We start from the raw sequence: 18,482 nt of genomic DNA on the forward strand, positions 1-18,482 counted from the left end.
GACACCAGAGCCATATGAGGCAGCAAGAAGCCTCCATGCCCTTCCAGTGCTGCCATGTCTCCCAAGTCATGGACTCTTAGGGACAGCTCTGGCATCACATGACCTCTCGGCAGGTGCCAGTTCTGGGCAAGCCAGCGATAAGGGCGTGGCACCATCCTCCATCACATTCTCCCTCATGGCAGAACTTGATACCACTGGACCGCTCACCACCGCGGCACCAATGGGCACCGCATTGCCATGGTACCCAGGAGTGGGTCCTCTGGCTCTGATTCGGAGACTGACTCATATGCCTCACAGAGGACAAGGCACTGAGCTGACCATAGGCACCCTGCAGCTATGGCACAAGGGCTTGTTCCGTCAACATAGCCACCAGCTCAATGGTAAATACCACTCCAGTGGCTGAGTGGAACCCATTAGCGTTCCAAGGTTCCCACACAGTATGGTCCCATTCGGCACCATACTGAAAGGTGAAAGTGCCCCCACCTTCCTCCTCAGAAAGGGGTTAGGACCCCGGAGCTGAGATCGCTGATGTGCAGGATATCCCCACAAGAGACCAACCAGCAACAGAAGATATACAAGGCGCAGTGCCAGTGCAAGCCTCATCATCTTCCTCCCCGGATGAGGCAGTAGCAGGAAGGGCCATCGCGCACACGCAAGATGACCTTAAGGCTCACTAAGAGCTTTTGTGTTGTGTGGCCCAAAACCTGGGCATACAGGTTGAGGAGATCACAGAATCAGTTCCTGCCCTGGTGGACATACTACCGCCCTCGGGGCTGTCAAGAGTGGCCCTGCCTTTCAATGAGGCCCTCTTGCAGCCCATAAGAGCTGTGTGGCAAATCCCTGCACCCCTCCAGCTCACAGCGAAGCAGTGGAAAGTAAGTACTTTGTACCCCCCAAGGGGTATGAGTATCCGAGGGACGTGCTGGCCACCGCTTCCCACAGCCCCCAGTGGCCAGACACAGCGAACCACGGCCAGTGGGAGCCGCGATCAGCCGAACCTGCGGATGCGGTAGGCCCGCCAGGGGCTTTCCCTGAACAAGCAGCGTCCCAAGTTTGGGAAACACTGACATACGTGATCAGAGTAGCCAGTATTGATACATTTATATATTCACCATTATTGAGAAATAACAGTACAATGATTAGGCATATCTCTAAACTGTAGCTCAAAGTCACTGTTAGCAGATCATAGTACAGGAATTTTCATACTGCATAGTTATTGAGAAGTAACCATACAGTGATTATGATATTAAGATACACACACATGCACATACAACTAGACTGTAGGGATCTGCACAACTGAGATAAATTGTACAGTTGTGTATCAGTACATCATTTTCAGTAGCTGAACAGCATCCCTGCGCTCTGGCTGAGAAAAAGTGCATTTTCATATAATATAAAATTAAAGATGTTTTAGTATTTTTATTTTGTCTTATTTTTAGGATCAAACAATGTGGGCATGCTTAGCTGCTATGGCAGTTGCTAATAAGGATATGACAACAGCAGAAATAGCCTATGCATCAATCGGTGATGTAAGTAGATGAGATTTAACTATTTTTTAACAAATGATTGCAATGCTAATTTTATTAGAGTATTTGTCTAGTTAAACCATCACACTTTGTTTTAACAGATTGACAAAGTTCAGTACATCAATTCTATCAAAGAACTTCCATCAAAAGAATCAAGAATGGCTCATATACTGCTGTTCAGTGGAAATATACAAGATGCTGAAATGCTGCTTCTTCAAGCCGGCCTTATTTATCAAGCTATTCAAGTCAACATTAGCCTTTATAATTGGGATAGGTAATATTTCTCTCAACATACTATAGCTGCTACCATTAATAATCTTACTAAGATTAAGTTTTAAATTTTTAGAGAATTAGACACTTAATTGACTAATCTATTAACCATAGTTGCTTGGACCCTGAGAAACATTGAATTAAATCATATATCATGATGATATACAAAAGAAATAAAATCACTGAAATGTTAGGATACATATGTATCAGTGCTATATGTACAGTGTTATGTCAGCGTTTCCAGGCACTGCCCTATGATATTGGTCTCCATACACCCAGAGACACTTTTTATGACTTTAGACACACAGAGTTACGTGCACTCAACAAATTAAAACTGTTTTGACATATCTTCGTGCTTAAAGTAGTTACACAACCGTACTGACTGACATCATTATATCACTGGGAGAAATGAGTTGTGAATTTTTGTTTTTAAATAAAGAATTCAACTTTCCATCACATGTATGCGCAGCAGTGTAAATCTCATCCCAGCATTGTTTGGGGTCTCCGTGTCCCAAGAGATCCTGCAGGAGCTGCTGCTGCCACCAGGAGAGAAGATTCTGGTTCTACAGGATGCTTCACCTCCCTCTCTAATGGATGGATGGGGGAGAGCAGAGAATCTGCAAGGGTGGGGAAAGTTCCCAAGTCCCCATCTTACTGCAGAAAGTTCTTGTTACTAGCAGGGAAGAAGGGAAATGGCAGGTGGCTTCTTTTAAATCTGCTTGCCTGCCTCCCCTACTGATTAGAGAGACAAGGTGGGTGAAGTGATATCTTTTATTGAACCAATTTCTGTTGGTAAGAGACAAGCTTTCGAGCCACACAGCGCTCTTCTTCAGGTCTGGAAAAGGTACTTCCAGCATCACAGCAAAGTGCAAGGTGGAACAGATGGTTTAGCATACGTAGTTACATATTGTAAGGGAACATTCAAGGTAGAGCCACCTTGCATATTGCAGTGACACTGGGTATACCTTTCCCATACCTGAAGCAGAGCTGTGTGGCTCGAAAACTTGTCTCTCTCACCAAGAGAAAGTGGTTGAATAAAAGATATTGTCTCTATAATATGGGTACAGCTACACTCCCTTACTGATTGTCTGCCACCTCCCACATCCTAAACTTTCCCAATTCTGAAAGTTCTTCTCCCACTGTCTGAGTGTTCCAAAGTAAGCAAAAGGATGGTGCTCAAAAAATGTCTCTCTTCCCACAACAGGATTTGGGGAATAGGTTAGGAAGAACTCCCCCACTAGCATGGAAGCCATCTTCCCCAACCATGACAAAAATATGTTTAGGCCCCTTTACTATTAATTGGGCAGAAGCCCGCAATCTGCCCTCACCATGGCTGATCGTGGGTTCAAAATTAGAGGTCCCTTTAAAAATGTGGCACTTCATGTCCCTGTAGAGAGAAAACTGGACCTCTCTGTATGCCGACTTTTCCACTATAACAAATTTAGAAAAAATGCTTACTCAGCTCCAAGTTCAGATTCTCATGCCACATCTGTTCAGCATCCAAATAATCATTTGAAAGTTAGAGATAAATAGTGTGGTTATGCTCAAATAAAGTAGAAGTAGTACTTCCTCAATGTAATGGAGAAAATTTGCCTTCCTTACAGCTTTAGATTTAGGTAGCATCATAAAGTACTAATAGTCTAAATATTGCTTCAAACATGTATTATTGGTTATGGCTGCTTAAAGTTATAAATATAGTTGGTTGCATCTGTCTATTAAAATAATATGTAAACACAGCATTAGGATAATTCCTGTAATTCTCTTTCTGATTCATCATTTAACACTGTTATTTTTAACAGGGATAAAGTTCAGATACTATCAACTGCTTAATTTGATTCCTAATACATAGCCTTGTTTGATGTCAACTTTAATTTCAGTTTAGTATTGTGCATTCTGAGTACTTAAATGAAGGTAAACTAAGAAACTAGTAAACCACCTTTCAATCTGAATTGTTTTCTTTCGGAAATGTACTTTTTGGGGAAAACTCAAACAATTAAAGTATGTTGCCCAATGGGCTTCATTAATGCTAAGAATTACGTGTAAATTAATTTAGAAACTTTATTTTTTCTGGCAAGCACATATCAATCTGTGTTTTGCTGATGTTGCCAAGAATGTCTCACCTGGAAAACAATGAATAAAACATTCTAAGATTTTTAAATTGAATTTTATATCATTCCAAAGAAAACAAATATAAACATAGACATATCATAATAATGCAACATTTTTAGGGTGTTCTAAAAGTGGTCATTTGCATGTGCTATATGTGTTCAAGTAGATGCTCTCCAAGAGCCCAGAGATTGACGGATGATTTAGTTGGTGTTGGTCCTGCTTTGAGCAGGAGATTGGACTAGATGACCTCCTGAGGTCTCTTCCAACCCTAATATTCTATGATTCTATGATTCTTTTTTAATTCATAGCTATAATAATTTCACTAAAAGTTAATTTTTTTACCCTTTCTTACTGACAGTAATATAGACAAAAGTAAAAGAGAGTGTGTTTTTTCAATTACTTAAAAAATGCTGTTGTCACATTTCTATAATGTGATTAGGTTGTCAACAGAAAAATGTTAATTTATATATCATAACATACATCACAAAGTGGATAGGGTATGAGGAAAAATTGGTTACTCTCACCCTGCTATGGTTAACACTAATGAAAAATTGCTTGGCACCTTGCATCAGGAAGATCAAAATCACTGTACAGATCTCTTTTTGTAAAACCTAAGTAATTATAATTGTGTTAGTATTTTTTTTTCAGCATGACAAGCTCATTTTTCTTTTATTCCAGAGCACTGGAACTAGCAGTGAAGCACAAAACACATGTTGACACAGTTTTGGGTTATCGACAAAAGTTCCTGGAGGACTTTGGTAAAAAAGAAACCAATAAGCGATTTTTGCAGTATGCAGAAGGTGTAAGTATTCTGTGGAAACTCAGTCCTACATTTTCAGGTGGTCAGCCTGCATTTTGTGGTCAGAATTTGTACCAAAAAAACCTGCTCCCACATTTTTGCTTCAATTCAGCTGTGGATGTAAATCTTGGTTGTTACACACCTATTTATCTGACTGCAAGTACAAATTAATAGCTTGATGTGGAACTAGTAACGTTTGTGAATTCAATGTATTTGGGGGCATAAAATAAGTCTGCATAAATTTTGCATCCTGAAAACATGCAAGGGCTTTTATTTTGGGCTACAAATTTTGTACATAAACAGGGAGTTGGGTTGAAAATGTCCCTTTTAATGTCCTCAGTAACACATTGTATGAATATTAATAGTAACAGTCAGTAAGGTTATTCAGAAGAAAAATTCAGAGCCAATCATGAGCTATTATACTGTATATTATACATACACATATAATATATTTCATAGGCATACAGTTTCATAGAATACTAATCATTCTAATTTTAGTTCAGAACAAAAATATCAACTGATTTGATTAATTGTGTAGTATTTGATAGTTTTTTAAGGCCAGGAAGAGGAAACATTATGATCAAAAACTTGCTGGAAGTGTAAAGTGGGTAACCAAGTCACAAATCCACACAATTTGGGCTAAATCAATTTTTGCCTTTATTTATAAATTTTCAGACAGAATTATTGTCATCAATAGTGTATGAACATATATTTATGTTGACAATAAACAGATAAGTTGGAACACGTAGGGGCCCAAATTATTGAGCTGCAGGGTACCAGGAAGCCTTCTCTAATTCATGATGCTCATGTCAGCCTCTGATCCCTGGTTTGGTCTTTCAGGTCTCAGTCCTTAAGTTTCTGGTCCAATATTTCTTTGATTTGGATCTTGTTCACTTTGATTCCTGTACATTTCCACGTTACAGATTTATTAGCTTTTCTCCAATCAGCATTAAGCATTGTCAAACATAATCTGTACAATATGCACATGCAGCTTCAGTTCTTCAAGTGCTTGCACATGTCCATTCCCGTATAGGTGTGTGCATGCCCCGAGCATAGTTGCTGGGAATTTTTCCCCTAGCAGTGTCCGTTGGGTTGGCTGTAGCACTCTAGGATGCCACACGCACATGGCGCCAGTATAAAGGACGCTACCAACACTGTTCCCCTTCAGTTCCTTCTTATTGCCCAGGACAGTTGGTTGGAATCCTTCATTGCTTAGGCAATTCTTTCCTAGTGTTCTTTCATACCAGTTGGTGTAAATAGTTGTAATAGTTAGTACTTAGAGTAATTTTTAGTAGTTTTAGGTTTTAGATAGCTCAGATGCCTCCACACTTAACTTGTGGGATTGTCTGCCTTCCCAGTGCCAGGGTATGCCTTGGTCTCCGGGTTTCAAGCCCTGTGCTGCCTGCAGTAAGCCTATGTCTCTGAGCGGCTCCCACTCGAGCTGTCTCAAGTGCCTGGGGGAAGCATATAGGTAAGACCATTGCCAAATCTGCAGAGACTTCAGGCCCTGGACCAAGAGGCCTGACTGAAGGTCCTCCCAATGGAGGCAGCCTTAAGACCAGCTTCAGAGCCATGCTCGGACGCAGCACCAAACACCTCAGCTTTGGCGCGGAGCGCTCCTCTATCTATCCGGGACTCTCGGCACTGATCACCCTCCCCGGTGCTTAAGAAGAAGCACCGAAAGGACACCAGGTCTCTGGTGCTGAAATCTAATGGAGACAGGGGGAGAGTGAGATCCATGCCAAATCACTCGTCTACCCCAGCACCACAACATCAGGTGCCAGCAACTCCAGTGCCACAACAATCTCCTTGGACACCAACAAAGGAACAAGCTCAGAGTAGACAACGCACCATCCAGTTTGTGGTGCTGTCAACTCCCGAGGCAATCGCAGTGGTCAGGGACCTTCTCAGCAGTCAGGGACCTTCTCAGCCTACAGTGGGTCAAGAATCGGCACCACCAGTGCCACCGAGCGGCAGGAAGCAACCCCTGAACCTCACCTGGTGCTGTGACCACTTTCTACAGGGAAGCCCCCGTTATCAGCCACAAGATTGCCTCGTCTACCATCTCTGGCACCGAGCGGCATGGCTCCGCCCTGGTCTCTGCACCACATCTTGGAGTCTTTGTTGGACTTGGAGGTTGGGTCATATTTCCCTCTTCTACATAACCAACATCATGGCTGCCCAGGTGTCCATTCCATACTACGTCACTGTCTTCCGCGGTACCACCAGGCGCATGGCCACAGGGTCCATGGGATATGCTGATGATACAGTGACCCTTTTGGAACCCTTGGGGGTTTCCCCTTCCTCATGGCACCCCCTCAAGACAGTCATACTCCATTGTTTCAGAGGTGAGAGCGCCCCTGGCACTGCGCAGGGAGACTCCGGATCCAGATTTTGATACTGAGCACAGTACCAACCTCAGGGGGAAGCCCATTGGGCCCTAGTGGACGCCAAGGAACCTACGGAGGCCCTGCAGCCTGTCCTATCCTCTCCATATGAGGCACTAGTGACACCAGGGTTCTCCCCTCTACAGGACAACCACAATGCTTTCCAGGACTTGTTAAAGTGGGTAGCCTCAATTTGGGTGTCCAAGCGGGAATGGTCAAGGGGATTGTGCATGGCCTCCAGTGGGACCCTCTAGAGTGTCCATAACTCTGCATGATGCCATCATGACCGATCAAGGCACTGTGGCAGACCCCGTCTCTCTCCCTCCGACCACAAAGCGCACAGAGCACAAGTATTCTGTACCAGCCAACGGGTACGAATTCCTTTTTTCTCACCCTCCCCCAGGATCCCTGGTTTTTGCAGCCACCAATGAGAGTGACCACCAGGGACAGACAGCTCTTATGCTAAGGCAAAGTAACCAAAAAGCTGGACCTATTCGGACGGAAGTCACATTCCACAGGTGGCCTTCAATTTCGCATAGCAAACCAGCAAGCCTTGCTGCGTCACTATGATTTTAATACATGGGAGTCCATGACGAAATTCAAGGACCTTCTCCCACAGGACTACGTACAGGAGTTTCCGTCCCTTGTCAAGGAAGGGGAAACTGTGGCACATGCCTCCCTGCAGGCAGCTCTGGATGCCGCTGATTCTGCAGCCAAATCAGTGGCCACTGTGGTGACAATGTGGAGGAGTTCGTGGTTGCAGTCCTTGGGGCTACCTAATGAGGTGCAACAAATGATTCAGGACCTCCTGTTCGAGGGAACATTGTTTTTTTGGGAGCAAACGAACAGCAGGCTGCACAGCCTCAAGGACTCAAAAGCAACTTTGAAATCTCTGGGACTGTACATGCCAGCAGGGTCAAGAAAGCAGTATAGGCTACAACAGTATAGGTTACTTCTATCAGCCTCGTAGGCAGAACCAACATAGGAGGAAAAATAGGGGGGTTAAATGCAGACGTCCTCCCCTGTCCTCATCAGCAGGGTTCCATTCAATCCAGACCCAGACACTCGGGATCATCAAAACGCTCGTTTTGACAAGATGCTTGAGGTCGGCACTGTATTCCCCCTGCATCAGATCCAGCTACCCCCTTATTTTCCAGCTGCCTTTCCCATGTCTTGGATTCCTGGACTCAGATCATGTCGGACTGTGTCCTCAACACAATAGAACTGGGTTGCACCATCCAATTTCTATCTACCCCTCCTTCCCACCTCCCACTTCCTGTCCCTCTTAAGGGACCCTTCTCACGAGCATCTGTGTGAACAAGGAGTCCAATCCCTCTTTCAGGTGGGAGCCAGCTCACAGGACTGGGAAGGGGTTTTACTCCTGTTACTGCCTAATCCCAAAAGCCAAGAGTGGCTTAGACCCATTTTAGACCTGTGCCGTCTCAACTGATACACCAAGAATTTAAATTTCCACATGGTCTCCTTGGCCTCCATCATCCCCTTGCTGGATCCAGGTGACTGGTATGGTGCCCTTAATCTAAAGGACACTTACTTCCACATCTCAATCTTCCACAGCCACAAATGCTTCCTAAGGTTTGAAGGGAACCAAGCCCATACCAGTTCATGGTGCTCCCGTTCGGCCTGAGCTGTCCTGTGAGACTTCACCAAATGCATGGCGGTGGTAGCAGCTTTTCTCAGAAAAAAGGGAGTCCATGTCTTTCAGTATCTAGATGACTGGTTAATCAAGGGCTACTCCTGAGCTCAGGTCAAAGCTGACATCCATCTCAATCAGTCAACATGCAACACATTGGGCCTTTTTCTGAATGCTTAGAAGTCCACTTTTATCCCAGTCCAAAGGATAGAGTTCCATTGGTGCGGTTCTCGATTCCATGCAAGCAAGAGCTCTATTCCCAGACTACCGGTTCAGCTCAATTACAGCCCTTCTAAGGTCCTTACAAGCTCATCCAATTACAAATGTGTGATAGTATCTGAGCCTCCTGGGCCACATAGCATCATGCACATATGTAGTGCAACATGCAAGACTATGTCTCAGACCTCCCCAACCCTGGCTAACCACCGTATATTCCCCCACTCGCCATCACCTAGATTCAGTGTGCACAAGTCCAACCCACATTCTCAATTCACGCACCTTGTGGCTGGACAGCCATGTAGTATGGGCAGCAGTACCCTTCTCAAGTCCTTAATGGTGCTTTCTCTAGCATCTGACGCATCAGCCGTTCAGAGCAGTGCGTCTAGCCTGCCAGGCATTTCTACCTCACATGGAGGGCAGGACTGTCTTGGTTCTCATGGAAAATATGACAGCTATGTTCTACATAAACAGAGAGGGAGGCACACGTTCTTCCCTCCTGTGCCAAAAAGCTATCCGCCTCTGGGAACTTTGTATCGCTCATTCCATCAATCTAGCAGCATCATACTTCCCGGGGAACCAGAACCAGCTAGCAGATTGCCTCAGCAGGTTTTTCTCCTTCACTACAAGTGGTCTCTACAACTGGACATCGTGAGGGACATCTTCCAACAGTAGGGGTCTCCCCTTATAGACCTGTTTGCCATGCGCATCAACAGGAAATGTCATCAATTTTGCTCCCTGTGGCCACAGCCTGGGCTCCCTCATGGGTGTATTCCTGTTGCCATGGATGAGTCACCTGTTCTATACCTTTCCTCCTAGTCCATTGATTCACAGGGTTCTGGTGGAAAATCAAGCAAGACCGAGCATGAGTCATTCTCATAGTCCCGGCATGGCCCAGACAGCACTGGTTCACCACTCTCTCTGGCATGCCCGTGCAAAGGCACCAATTCGGTTTCCACTACACATGGACTTGATCTTCCAGGACCACAGCTAGCTGCTACATCCAAATCTTGGCTCTCTCCATCTGATGGATTGGAAGCTCCATTGCTGAACCCAGAGGAGCAGGCATGCTCAGAGCAGGTCTGTGAGGTCCTACTGAGCAGTAGGAAGCCCTCCATCTGAGCCACCTACCTTGCAAAATGGAAGCGATTTTCCATCTGGTGCTCCCAATGATCAGTCCTGCCTTTACAATCGCCTCTACAGCTTATCTTGGAGCACCTGAAACAACCTGGAGCACCTGAAACAACAAGGCCTAGCACTCTCATCAGTCAAGGTCCACCTATTGGCCATTTCTGCCTTCCATCCCAAGGTTGACAACCAATCAGTCTTCTCCTGAGATGGTCATCCGATTTCTCAAAGGCCTGGAAAGAGTGTACCCTCAGGTCAGAGATCCCTCACACACACCCCTGCCCGGGACTTGACCCTCTTCTCTCAAAACTCACAGGGCCCCCATTTGAACCATTAGTGTCATGCTTATTGTTATACCTTTCTTGGAAAGTGGCCTTTCTGGTAGCCATCACTTCGGCCAGAAGAGTCTCAGAGATCCAGGCCCCCACATCTGAGCCCCCATACATGATCTTTTTTAAGGACAAGATACAGCTGAGGCCACACAATCATTTCTTCCTAAAGTCGTCTCACAGTTCCAATGCAGTCCAGCAATCTTTTTACCGGTATTTTACCCTAAGCTGTATGCAAACAGAGAAGAAAGCATCTCCACTCACAGGATGACTGGACGGCCTTAGCTTTTTACATTCATGGACCAAGCCGTTCCGCAGATCTTTGCAACTATTCATAGCGATAGCAGAAAGAATAAAAGGTCTCCCCATCTCTGCACAGAGATTCTCTTCATGGATTTTTATGAGTTCACAAACATCCCACCCCCGGCTATCCTTATGGCTCACTCAACAAGATGCCAAGCCTACTCCGTGGCTTTCCTAGCGCAAGTTCTAATTCAGGAGATCTGCAAGGCAGCAACCTGGTCATCCCTTCACACAGTCATGATGCCATTGTTCAACAGGCTAGAGAGAATGCTGGCTTTGGCCGAGCAGTTTTGCAGTCAGCCTGACCTTGAACTCTGAACCCATCTCCTATACAACTGCTTGTGAGTCTCCTATTTGGAACTGGACATGTGCAAGCGCTCAAAAGAAAAACAGTTACTAACCTTTCCATAACTGTTGTTGTTCAAGATGTGTTGCACATGTCCATTCCAAGACCCATCCTCCGTCCCCTCTTCGGAGGCAGTCAGCAAGAAGAAACTGAAGGGGAATGGGGTTGGCAGGGTCCTTTATACCAGCACCATATGTGCACAGCACCAGAGGGCGCTAGAACCAACCCGAAGGATACTGCTAGGTGGGAAATTTCTGGCAACTGTGCTCAGGGTGCGCACACACATACATGGGAATGGGCATGTGCAATACATCTTGAAGAACAACAGTTATGGAAAGGTTAGTAAACGTTGTTTTATACAAATGTTGCTGTTTACACTATTTTCATGTCATTATGCTTTCATGTCACCTCACTTTTTTCCCCAGTAAAGATACTTTTAGCATTACATTTCTTTATTTATTATACTATTTAACTTTCCTTTTATCTAAAACTTCCAGCATAACAAAACATCACCTTTGTCCTGTCGACAGTAAGCATTATCTACGCTAGTCTATGTAAGTGAAAAATTGACAAAACACCACCCCTGCCAGGCAAAAGTTAAGCCAAGACCTTGGCACAAGTATTACTTCATCCAAACTTATTCACTAACCATAGTTATAAACTATTGAAATAGAAAAACCCTGTTATCATAACCTTTAGATTTTATTTGAACAGGGAAATTATGGTGGCATTTAATGTCAACATTTTTTTTATCTTCTCCAAATATGGGTTTTCAGGGGACTTTCTACTCTCTAGCATCTTGTTTGTAAATTATTAAAAGGCCGTGTCAGTAATTTTGCTCATTGCATTGTCAAAGTGTTTTCGATTTTAATTTAGTTCAGGATATTTTTTTGTATTTAATTGTTCCCCAACAAGGTAAAAGGTTATTTTTCAAGTTCCTCTACATAATCCCATTGCGTGGGATGCACTGACAATACAACTTGTACAGTGGAAACTTAAGATAGCAGTGCTGGTGGTGCGCTGTCACACCCCCTTCTGATCCTCCCCTGGATGGTCCTGAATGATCGGAGACCTAGGCTATAGAAGGGGGCACGGCACTCCAGCAATCTCAATTGCTTCCAGCTGCTGCAGCTGACAAATCAGGAACTCCATCTGTGTTCTTGGCCCAGATTTTTTGCTTTGATAGTTCCTACTACACTTTTAGCATAGATTTATCTAGTTTCCTGGTGTAAATAGTTAGCTTTTAGCATTTCAATGGTTAGGTTTTATTTCTTTAATTTTTGAGTAGTTTGTACAACTTCGGTTCCACTATTGAAATCCAGTGGCGGATCCAAAGATCAAGAAACTTGGTTGTAAGAAGTGGGCCTCTTGCCCTGCAGTCTTTCTGGCATCAGATGCTCACATAAGATGCCCAGCCTGCCTTGGGTAGGAATGTTGTTCTTCAAGATGCTCAATCTACAGTACTTTCACTCCAAGGATACCGAAAAAGAGGCAGAACAGACTATAAGTGTTACCACTGCAGGACGCTTTGGCAGCCAAGCTCTCTGGATCCAGAACATTTCTTGGATTCATGAGTGAACATAGACCAGATATGGCCCCTGATACTTCTGGAGAGAATAGGCAGAAGAGACCTCTGCAGAAGATACTGTCTTCTGTTCCAAGCTCCAAGAAACCTGTGGTACCTAAAAAGGATCAAAAACTGTCGGATCTGAAACAAAAAGGTAGAGAAAGAACCCCATCAGCGACGGCCTCAGAGCCCATCCAGGAAAGTGACCCCCTCGGATTTGGGAACTTCAGTGCTGGAAAAAGACTCACTGCTCAAAAAGGCCACTATTAGGAGAGCCAACATGCACTTGAGGGATGTTCCAGGTCAGTCTTCTACAAATCCTAAAATGGCAGATCCGAAATCAAGACCAAAAGATCCTGATCATCTAACAAAGCAGAGAGCTCTTATTACGGATACACCAGAACTGCTTCTCTATTTTCAAGCCTCCTTGGCAACTGACCATAACAGTGGTAGCTCAGATCTGTAACCTCAATTTATGTTGGATCTGGAAGAGAGCAATAATGATACAGGAGGCAAACAGGATTTCTTCGGATTCCCCAATACTGTTCCTTCTCCTCCAGAGAAAAGAAAGATGGAAGAGATATATGTCTCACTGCCTGTCCCACCACCTAAGACTCTCTCAGGCTCTCCTAAAAAGATGCTCTTGTCCTTTTTTTATACTGCACCCAAGACCGCTGATCTCTTCTGTACTATTGAGTTCGGATCTGCAGTCAGATGTGGAATCTGAACAACGGAGTCAGTTACCTAACGTGACATCTCATAAGGAAAAGCATGCTGCTACTAGGAGATACTAAGAGCTGAGCATGGATTGCTGGGTGGATTAACAGTATCCTTATGGGCTAGGTGGACCTATTGGCCCTTTCCCAGGTATTTCCAGGGACTGGATCACACCTGCTATAGCACAAAACTTTCTCCTACAAGAGCTCCAGGAAGATTTCAGTCATCAGATATGAAGCTCTCAGATGTATTTATGTTTCATAAAGAGAGAGAGAGAAATCTCCTACCATTGTAGCAAATGTGCTTTTAGAAGAAGAGCAGCCTTTATTGCCTGAAGAATACCAACAAATGGATGCTGAGCTGGAGGACCATACCTCTCTGGATGAGGATGTGGGGATTACACCTGCTTCTTTCCAGTCAGAGGATTATTTTATGAATTAGTTGACAGAATGGCAGCTACTTTGAAAATTCCATCTGTGACAGTTGAGAAGACTTCTCATCCAATCTTCAGTATTCTTGGTTCACCATCAAAAAATAGTATTATATGCCCAGTTTCGGATGATCTCTAGCAGCCAACAAAAGCAATATGGGCCATGTCTGCTTCTGTTCAGGCAAATGTCAAAACAGACGGCTAAATTATACCAATTATACATGATCGATTTTAATTTTTTTCACACTCGTCTGGCTCCAACTTGTTTGTGGTAGAAGCTGAAGTCCAGGGGTATAAGGATGATGAGATACATTCAATGCTTTCTGATAAAGAAGGCAAGAAAATGGAAATTCTGGGTAGAAAAGTAATTTAATTTGCATCTTTGGGTATAAGTGTGTCACGCTACCAGGCTGTAATGACATGCCACCAATAACATCTTTGGGATAAGATGGCAGTATTTGCAAAATTCCTCCTGGAGGATCAGAGAAAATTAGCCTGTGACCTCCTCTCTGAAGGACAACTTGTTGCAAACTAGGAGAAGTTGATCTCACTACCCACACAAAAGTTCCTCTTCAAAGGGGCAGTTTTGGACACTCAGAAAGACAGAATCCTTCCTGCCAGAAGAAAGAGTCAGTCAACCATAGCCTTACTTTACCAGTTTCCATGTCAAAGAAGCATATTCTCTCTCATACTATTGGGCCTCATAACCACAACTATGTATATAACCTCTTATGCCTGACTCAAAATGAGATCTCTCCAACCCTGGTTGGAAAAGAATTACAAACCAGACATAAAAAGAAAAGGAGGACTTGTGGCACCTTAGAGACTAACAAATTTATTTGAGCATAAGCTTTCGTGGGTAAATACCTCAATTTTTCAGATGCATGGAGTGAAAGTTACAGATGCAGACATAAATATACTGACACATGAAGAGAAGGGAGTTACCTCACAAGTGGAGTGTCATTATCAGTGAATCTTTGTTTTTTAACCAATTCTCCACACACAGTTGTTTTACTGATTGCCTTCTCTTTTTGCCTTTCATGTAATAAGGTATAAGAACATTCAGGTCATGGAACTATCTTAATTCCGTCACGTGACCAGTGACTCTTGAAGAGTAAAAAGAAAAGGAGGACTTGTGTCTCTAAGGTGCCACAAGTCCTCCTTTTGTTTTTACTCACAAGAAAGACAAGGCCGTTGCAGAAAAGTTAAATGGATTCTTTGCATCAGTCTACACTGCAGAGGATGTGAGGGAAATTCTCATACCTGAGCCATTCTTTTTAGACTGATTAGATAATTACCCCAATCAGCTTCCTCTGGAGAACTAATGGGCATCTAAGTGGTGATCAGAATGCAGGCTCACCTATTCACTCCCTGCACTCTGTCACATGTGAACAAGTATACTTGGACTTTAACAGGGTACCTCACCAAAGGCTCTTAAACAAAGTAAGCAGTCATGTAAGAACAAAACAAAGTAAGCAGCTTAAAAGATAGGAAACAAAGGGTAGGAATAAACGGTCAGTTTTCACAGTGGAGAGAGATAAATAGTGGTGTCCCCCAGGGATCCATACTGGGACTGGCTGTTCAACGTACTCATAAATTATCTGGGTCGTTCTGGTCAGCACTGCCGACCGGGGCGTTAAAAGTCCAATCAGCGGTACTGCCCATCTAAGGCATGTTGGTGCCTATCTGTTTCAACACCACACTACACCCCAGAAGCGGCCAGCAGCGGAGCCATCTTCTAGGCAGGGGGCGCACGAGTCTCCATGCGCTGTCCCTGCCCCAAGCACTGGCTCTGCACTCTGCTGCAGAGCCTCCTTTGAAATTTTTCTTAAAATGCACACAGTCAATAATGTAGGTGAGTTCAGATATTCATTAATTCATTAGATCAAGATGCTGTAGCCTAGTGTGAAATAGGGAATTGATGTCCTTATTGATAGATGGGCATAAATATATAAAAAGAGTAATTAAAAATGGATGGTCATAGGAGGAGACAAAACAAAATAGAAAGACAGCCCTCAAATTCATACAAGTGCTTGAAAAACCGAGAGAATAGAATAGGATGCTGGTTCTGACAATTTAGGCAAAATCAGTTGAGCTGCATTACAGGCAAACGTGAACAGTGCCAGCTTTGACAGAGGATAAGAAATGGCCAGCAGCCAATTTGAAACTTGTTCCAGTATTCATAGTTTCACTGAACTAGGACACTGCCACAGGATGATGTTTTTCTGCCACTAAAGAAATGCCAATACAAAACAAGAAACATTTATCATCAAAGCAGAATTCAAGTATTGACAATGAGCAAGTGGCTGCATTCTGATTTATTTGACAAATAGATTTCATTCATTTTTAAGCTGAAAGATGCCCAGTAGGCTCATCTAAGTTTATTTTCATTGTTGAATATTTTCTCACCAGATATGAGTTTTTAATATTTGTTGAAAAGTATCAAGTTTGTTTCATTTCAAAGGCAGGAACCTCTGATAGCATAATGTTTATTAGATCTTGACTATAGAAGAAAGCCACCAACTGATACACAAATGTAACTTGCGTTAACGTTAATGGTAGTTATATTTTTGCATCCAGAGGAGACCTATATAATGACAGAGCAGATCACTTTGTGACTTGTACCTTCATACTGTTGTTCATTGATATGTATTTAATATAATGTTGACACTTACCTACTATCTTTCCTGTTCTTACAGCTGGAAGTTGATTGGGACAAAATCAAGGCCAAAATAGAGATGGAAATTGCTAAAGAAAGAGAACGAGCTGCAGCCACTCCAGCAGTCAGAGCCAGTGTAACTGTACAGCGCTAAATACAGTGCTAATCATATTAAATAGCTGTTTTACTACACATTTGCTGTATCAGTATACCGATAAATCCAAGGATTATCATTTTCCAGGAAGTGGGTTATGGAAGTTAGATCTTTGAAATTAGTTTAGTTTTTGCTGAATGTTGGACAATGGGCAGAACTGGATTCATATGTGTGTAGGCCAGTTATGATCTGTGGGCCCCATCCTGCTTTCCTTACTCATGTGAGGAGTCCCAGTGAAGTCAGTGGAACTACTTGTGTGAGAAAGAGAGCAAGATTGACTTCTGTCTTCCCATTATTTAATTGTTCAACTTTCCATACCCTTTAAAGTAAAAATATGCAATCTTGGATACCTGGATTTAGGCACTGAAATGCATGTTTAAGCACCTAAATAAATTGTCTGATTTTCAGCAACTGTGGGGTACAGATATACAGCACTTCTGAAAAGCAGGCCAATTGGTTAAATACCTTAAGATGCATTTAGGTACCTAACTTTAAGCACCGAACGTGAAAAATGTGGACCTAAGTTTATAAATGGCAAAGGAATGTTTCATTTGCGGTTACAAAGGTTGCTGCATGAGAGCACAGTCCCAGTGCTGAAATATTTTCAAATAATCATATCTGTTATTTCAGATAAATTCAGCACCTAAGATTGGTTACAAACATTGTGTTTCTGTCAATAACAAAAAAAGGGTAGCTGTTGGATAAAAAACTTTTAAATGTTAAATGAATTGTTTCATAATAATCTAAAATACTGTGTAACATGGTTTGAATTTTGTTTGAATTAGCAGAAAGTCATCTTTCTGCAAATATCCAATATATGATTGACAACAGTGTTCTGTGTTTCCTTAGTGGTTAGAATGTCCCATCCATTTAGAAGAAAAAAATTTCATGTTTGCACTAGGTCCAGTTCACTTGATTGTGTATTAGAGTTCGCATATGCCATTTCACCAAAATATTATTTTCTCTCTTTCCTGTTGAAGTAATTGGGGCTGCATGCATATGGATCTGTCTGCATAATCTCTTTGCAATACTGGGACATTAGTCTATTACTGGTTATTGAAGGAGGTTAAAATAATTCTGCGTAACATTTCTTTCACACATGAACACTAAAAATTTTGTGCGTTCTGTGAGAATCTTTATCTAGTTTAATATTTGTTTTGTAAATCATTATGTAGCAAATATCAATTTTCTGCATATTCTATTACATTCTTAATAAAAAATTAAAATCAAATACTCTTTATATCGATTAGATGATGTATCTCATTGATTTTACCATCCCATTAAATAAAAAAGGCAAAATTCTATCTAAGTACCTACAATCCATGTAAAATTTCCAGTCCTTCAAATGTGCTGAGCATCTCCTGCAGAGTGAACCCTTCTATCTTGGCTATGACTTACAAGAGGCACTTAACACTTGCAGGAATGAGCCCAAAATATCAGTCTCAGCAAATGCTTAATGTTAAATTTGTCACTTTGTGAAAAGCGTTCATGGGATAAGCAATCATGGGTTAAGAGGGAAGGTTCTCTCCTGGATTGGTAACTGGTTAAAAGATAGGAAACAAAGTGTAGGTATAAATGGTCAGTTCTCAGAATGGAGAGAGGTAAATAGTGGTGTCCCCCAGGGATCTGTACTGTGCCCAGTCCTATTTAACAGATTCATAAACGATCTGGAAAAAGGGGTATACAGTGAGGTGGCAAAATTTGCAGATGATACAAAACTACTCAAGATAGTTAAGTCCCAGACAGACTGTAAAGAGCTACAAAAGGATCTCACAAAAATGAGTGACTGGATGACAAAATAGCAGATAAAATTTAATGTTGATAAATGCAAAGTAATGCACATTGGAAAACATAATCCTAACTATACATATACAATGATGGGGTCTAAATT

At 42.7% G+C, this 18,482-nt stretch overlaps 1 protein-coding gene across 4 annotated transcripts in view; it reads left to right on the top strand.

Annotated features, from left to right (window-relative positions):
- Positions 1-17,831, top strand: part of IFT80 (intraflagellar transport 80) — a 145,907-nt gene extending 128,076 nt beyond the window's left edge. For all 4 annotated transcript variants that reach the window (XM_048862752.2, XM_048862754.2, XM_048862755.2 and 1 more), the window contains 4 exons: positions 1,440-1,529; positions 1,628-1,800; positions 4,584-4,707; positions 16,478-17,831. In XM_048862752.2, coding sequence (XP_048718709.1) covers positions 1,440-1,529; positions 1,628-1,800; positions 4,584-4,707; positions 16,478-16,591 — 501 coding nt within the window. In that variant the 3' untranslated portion in view covers positions 16,592-17,831. The remainder of the gene's footprint in view (positions 1-1,439; positions 1,530-1,627; positions 1,801-4,583; positions 4,708-16,477) is intronic.
- Positions 17,832-18,482: the final 651 nt, after the last annotated feature.

The sequence above is a fragment of the Caretta caretta genome, chromosome 9 (genome assembly GCF_965140235.1).
Source record: "Caretta caretta isolate rCarCar2 chromosome 9, rCarCar1.hap1, whole genome shotgun sequence".
In the NCBI taxonomy this organism is placed as follows: domain Eukaryota; kingdom Metazoa; phylum Chordata; order Testudines; family Cheloniidae; genus Caretta; species Caretta caretta.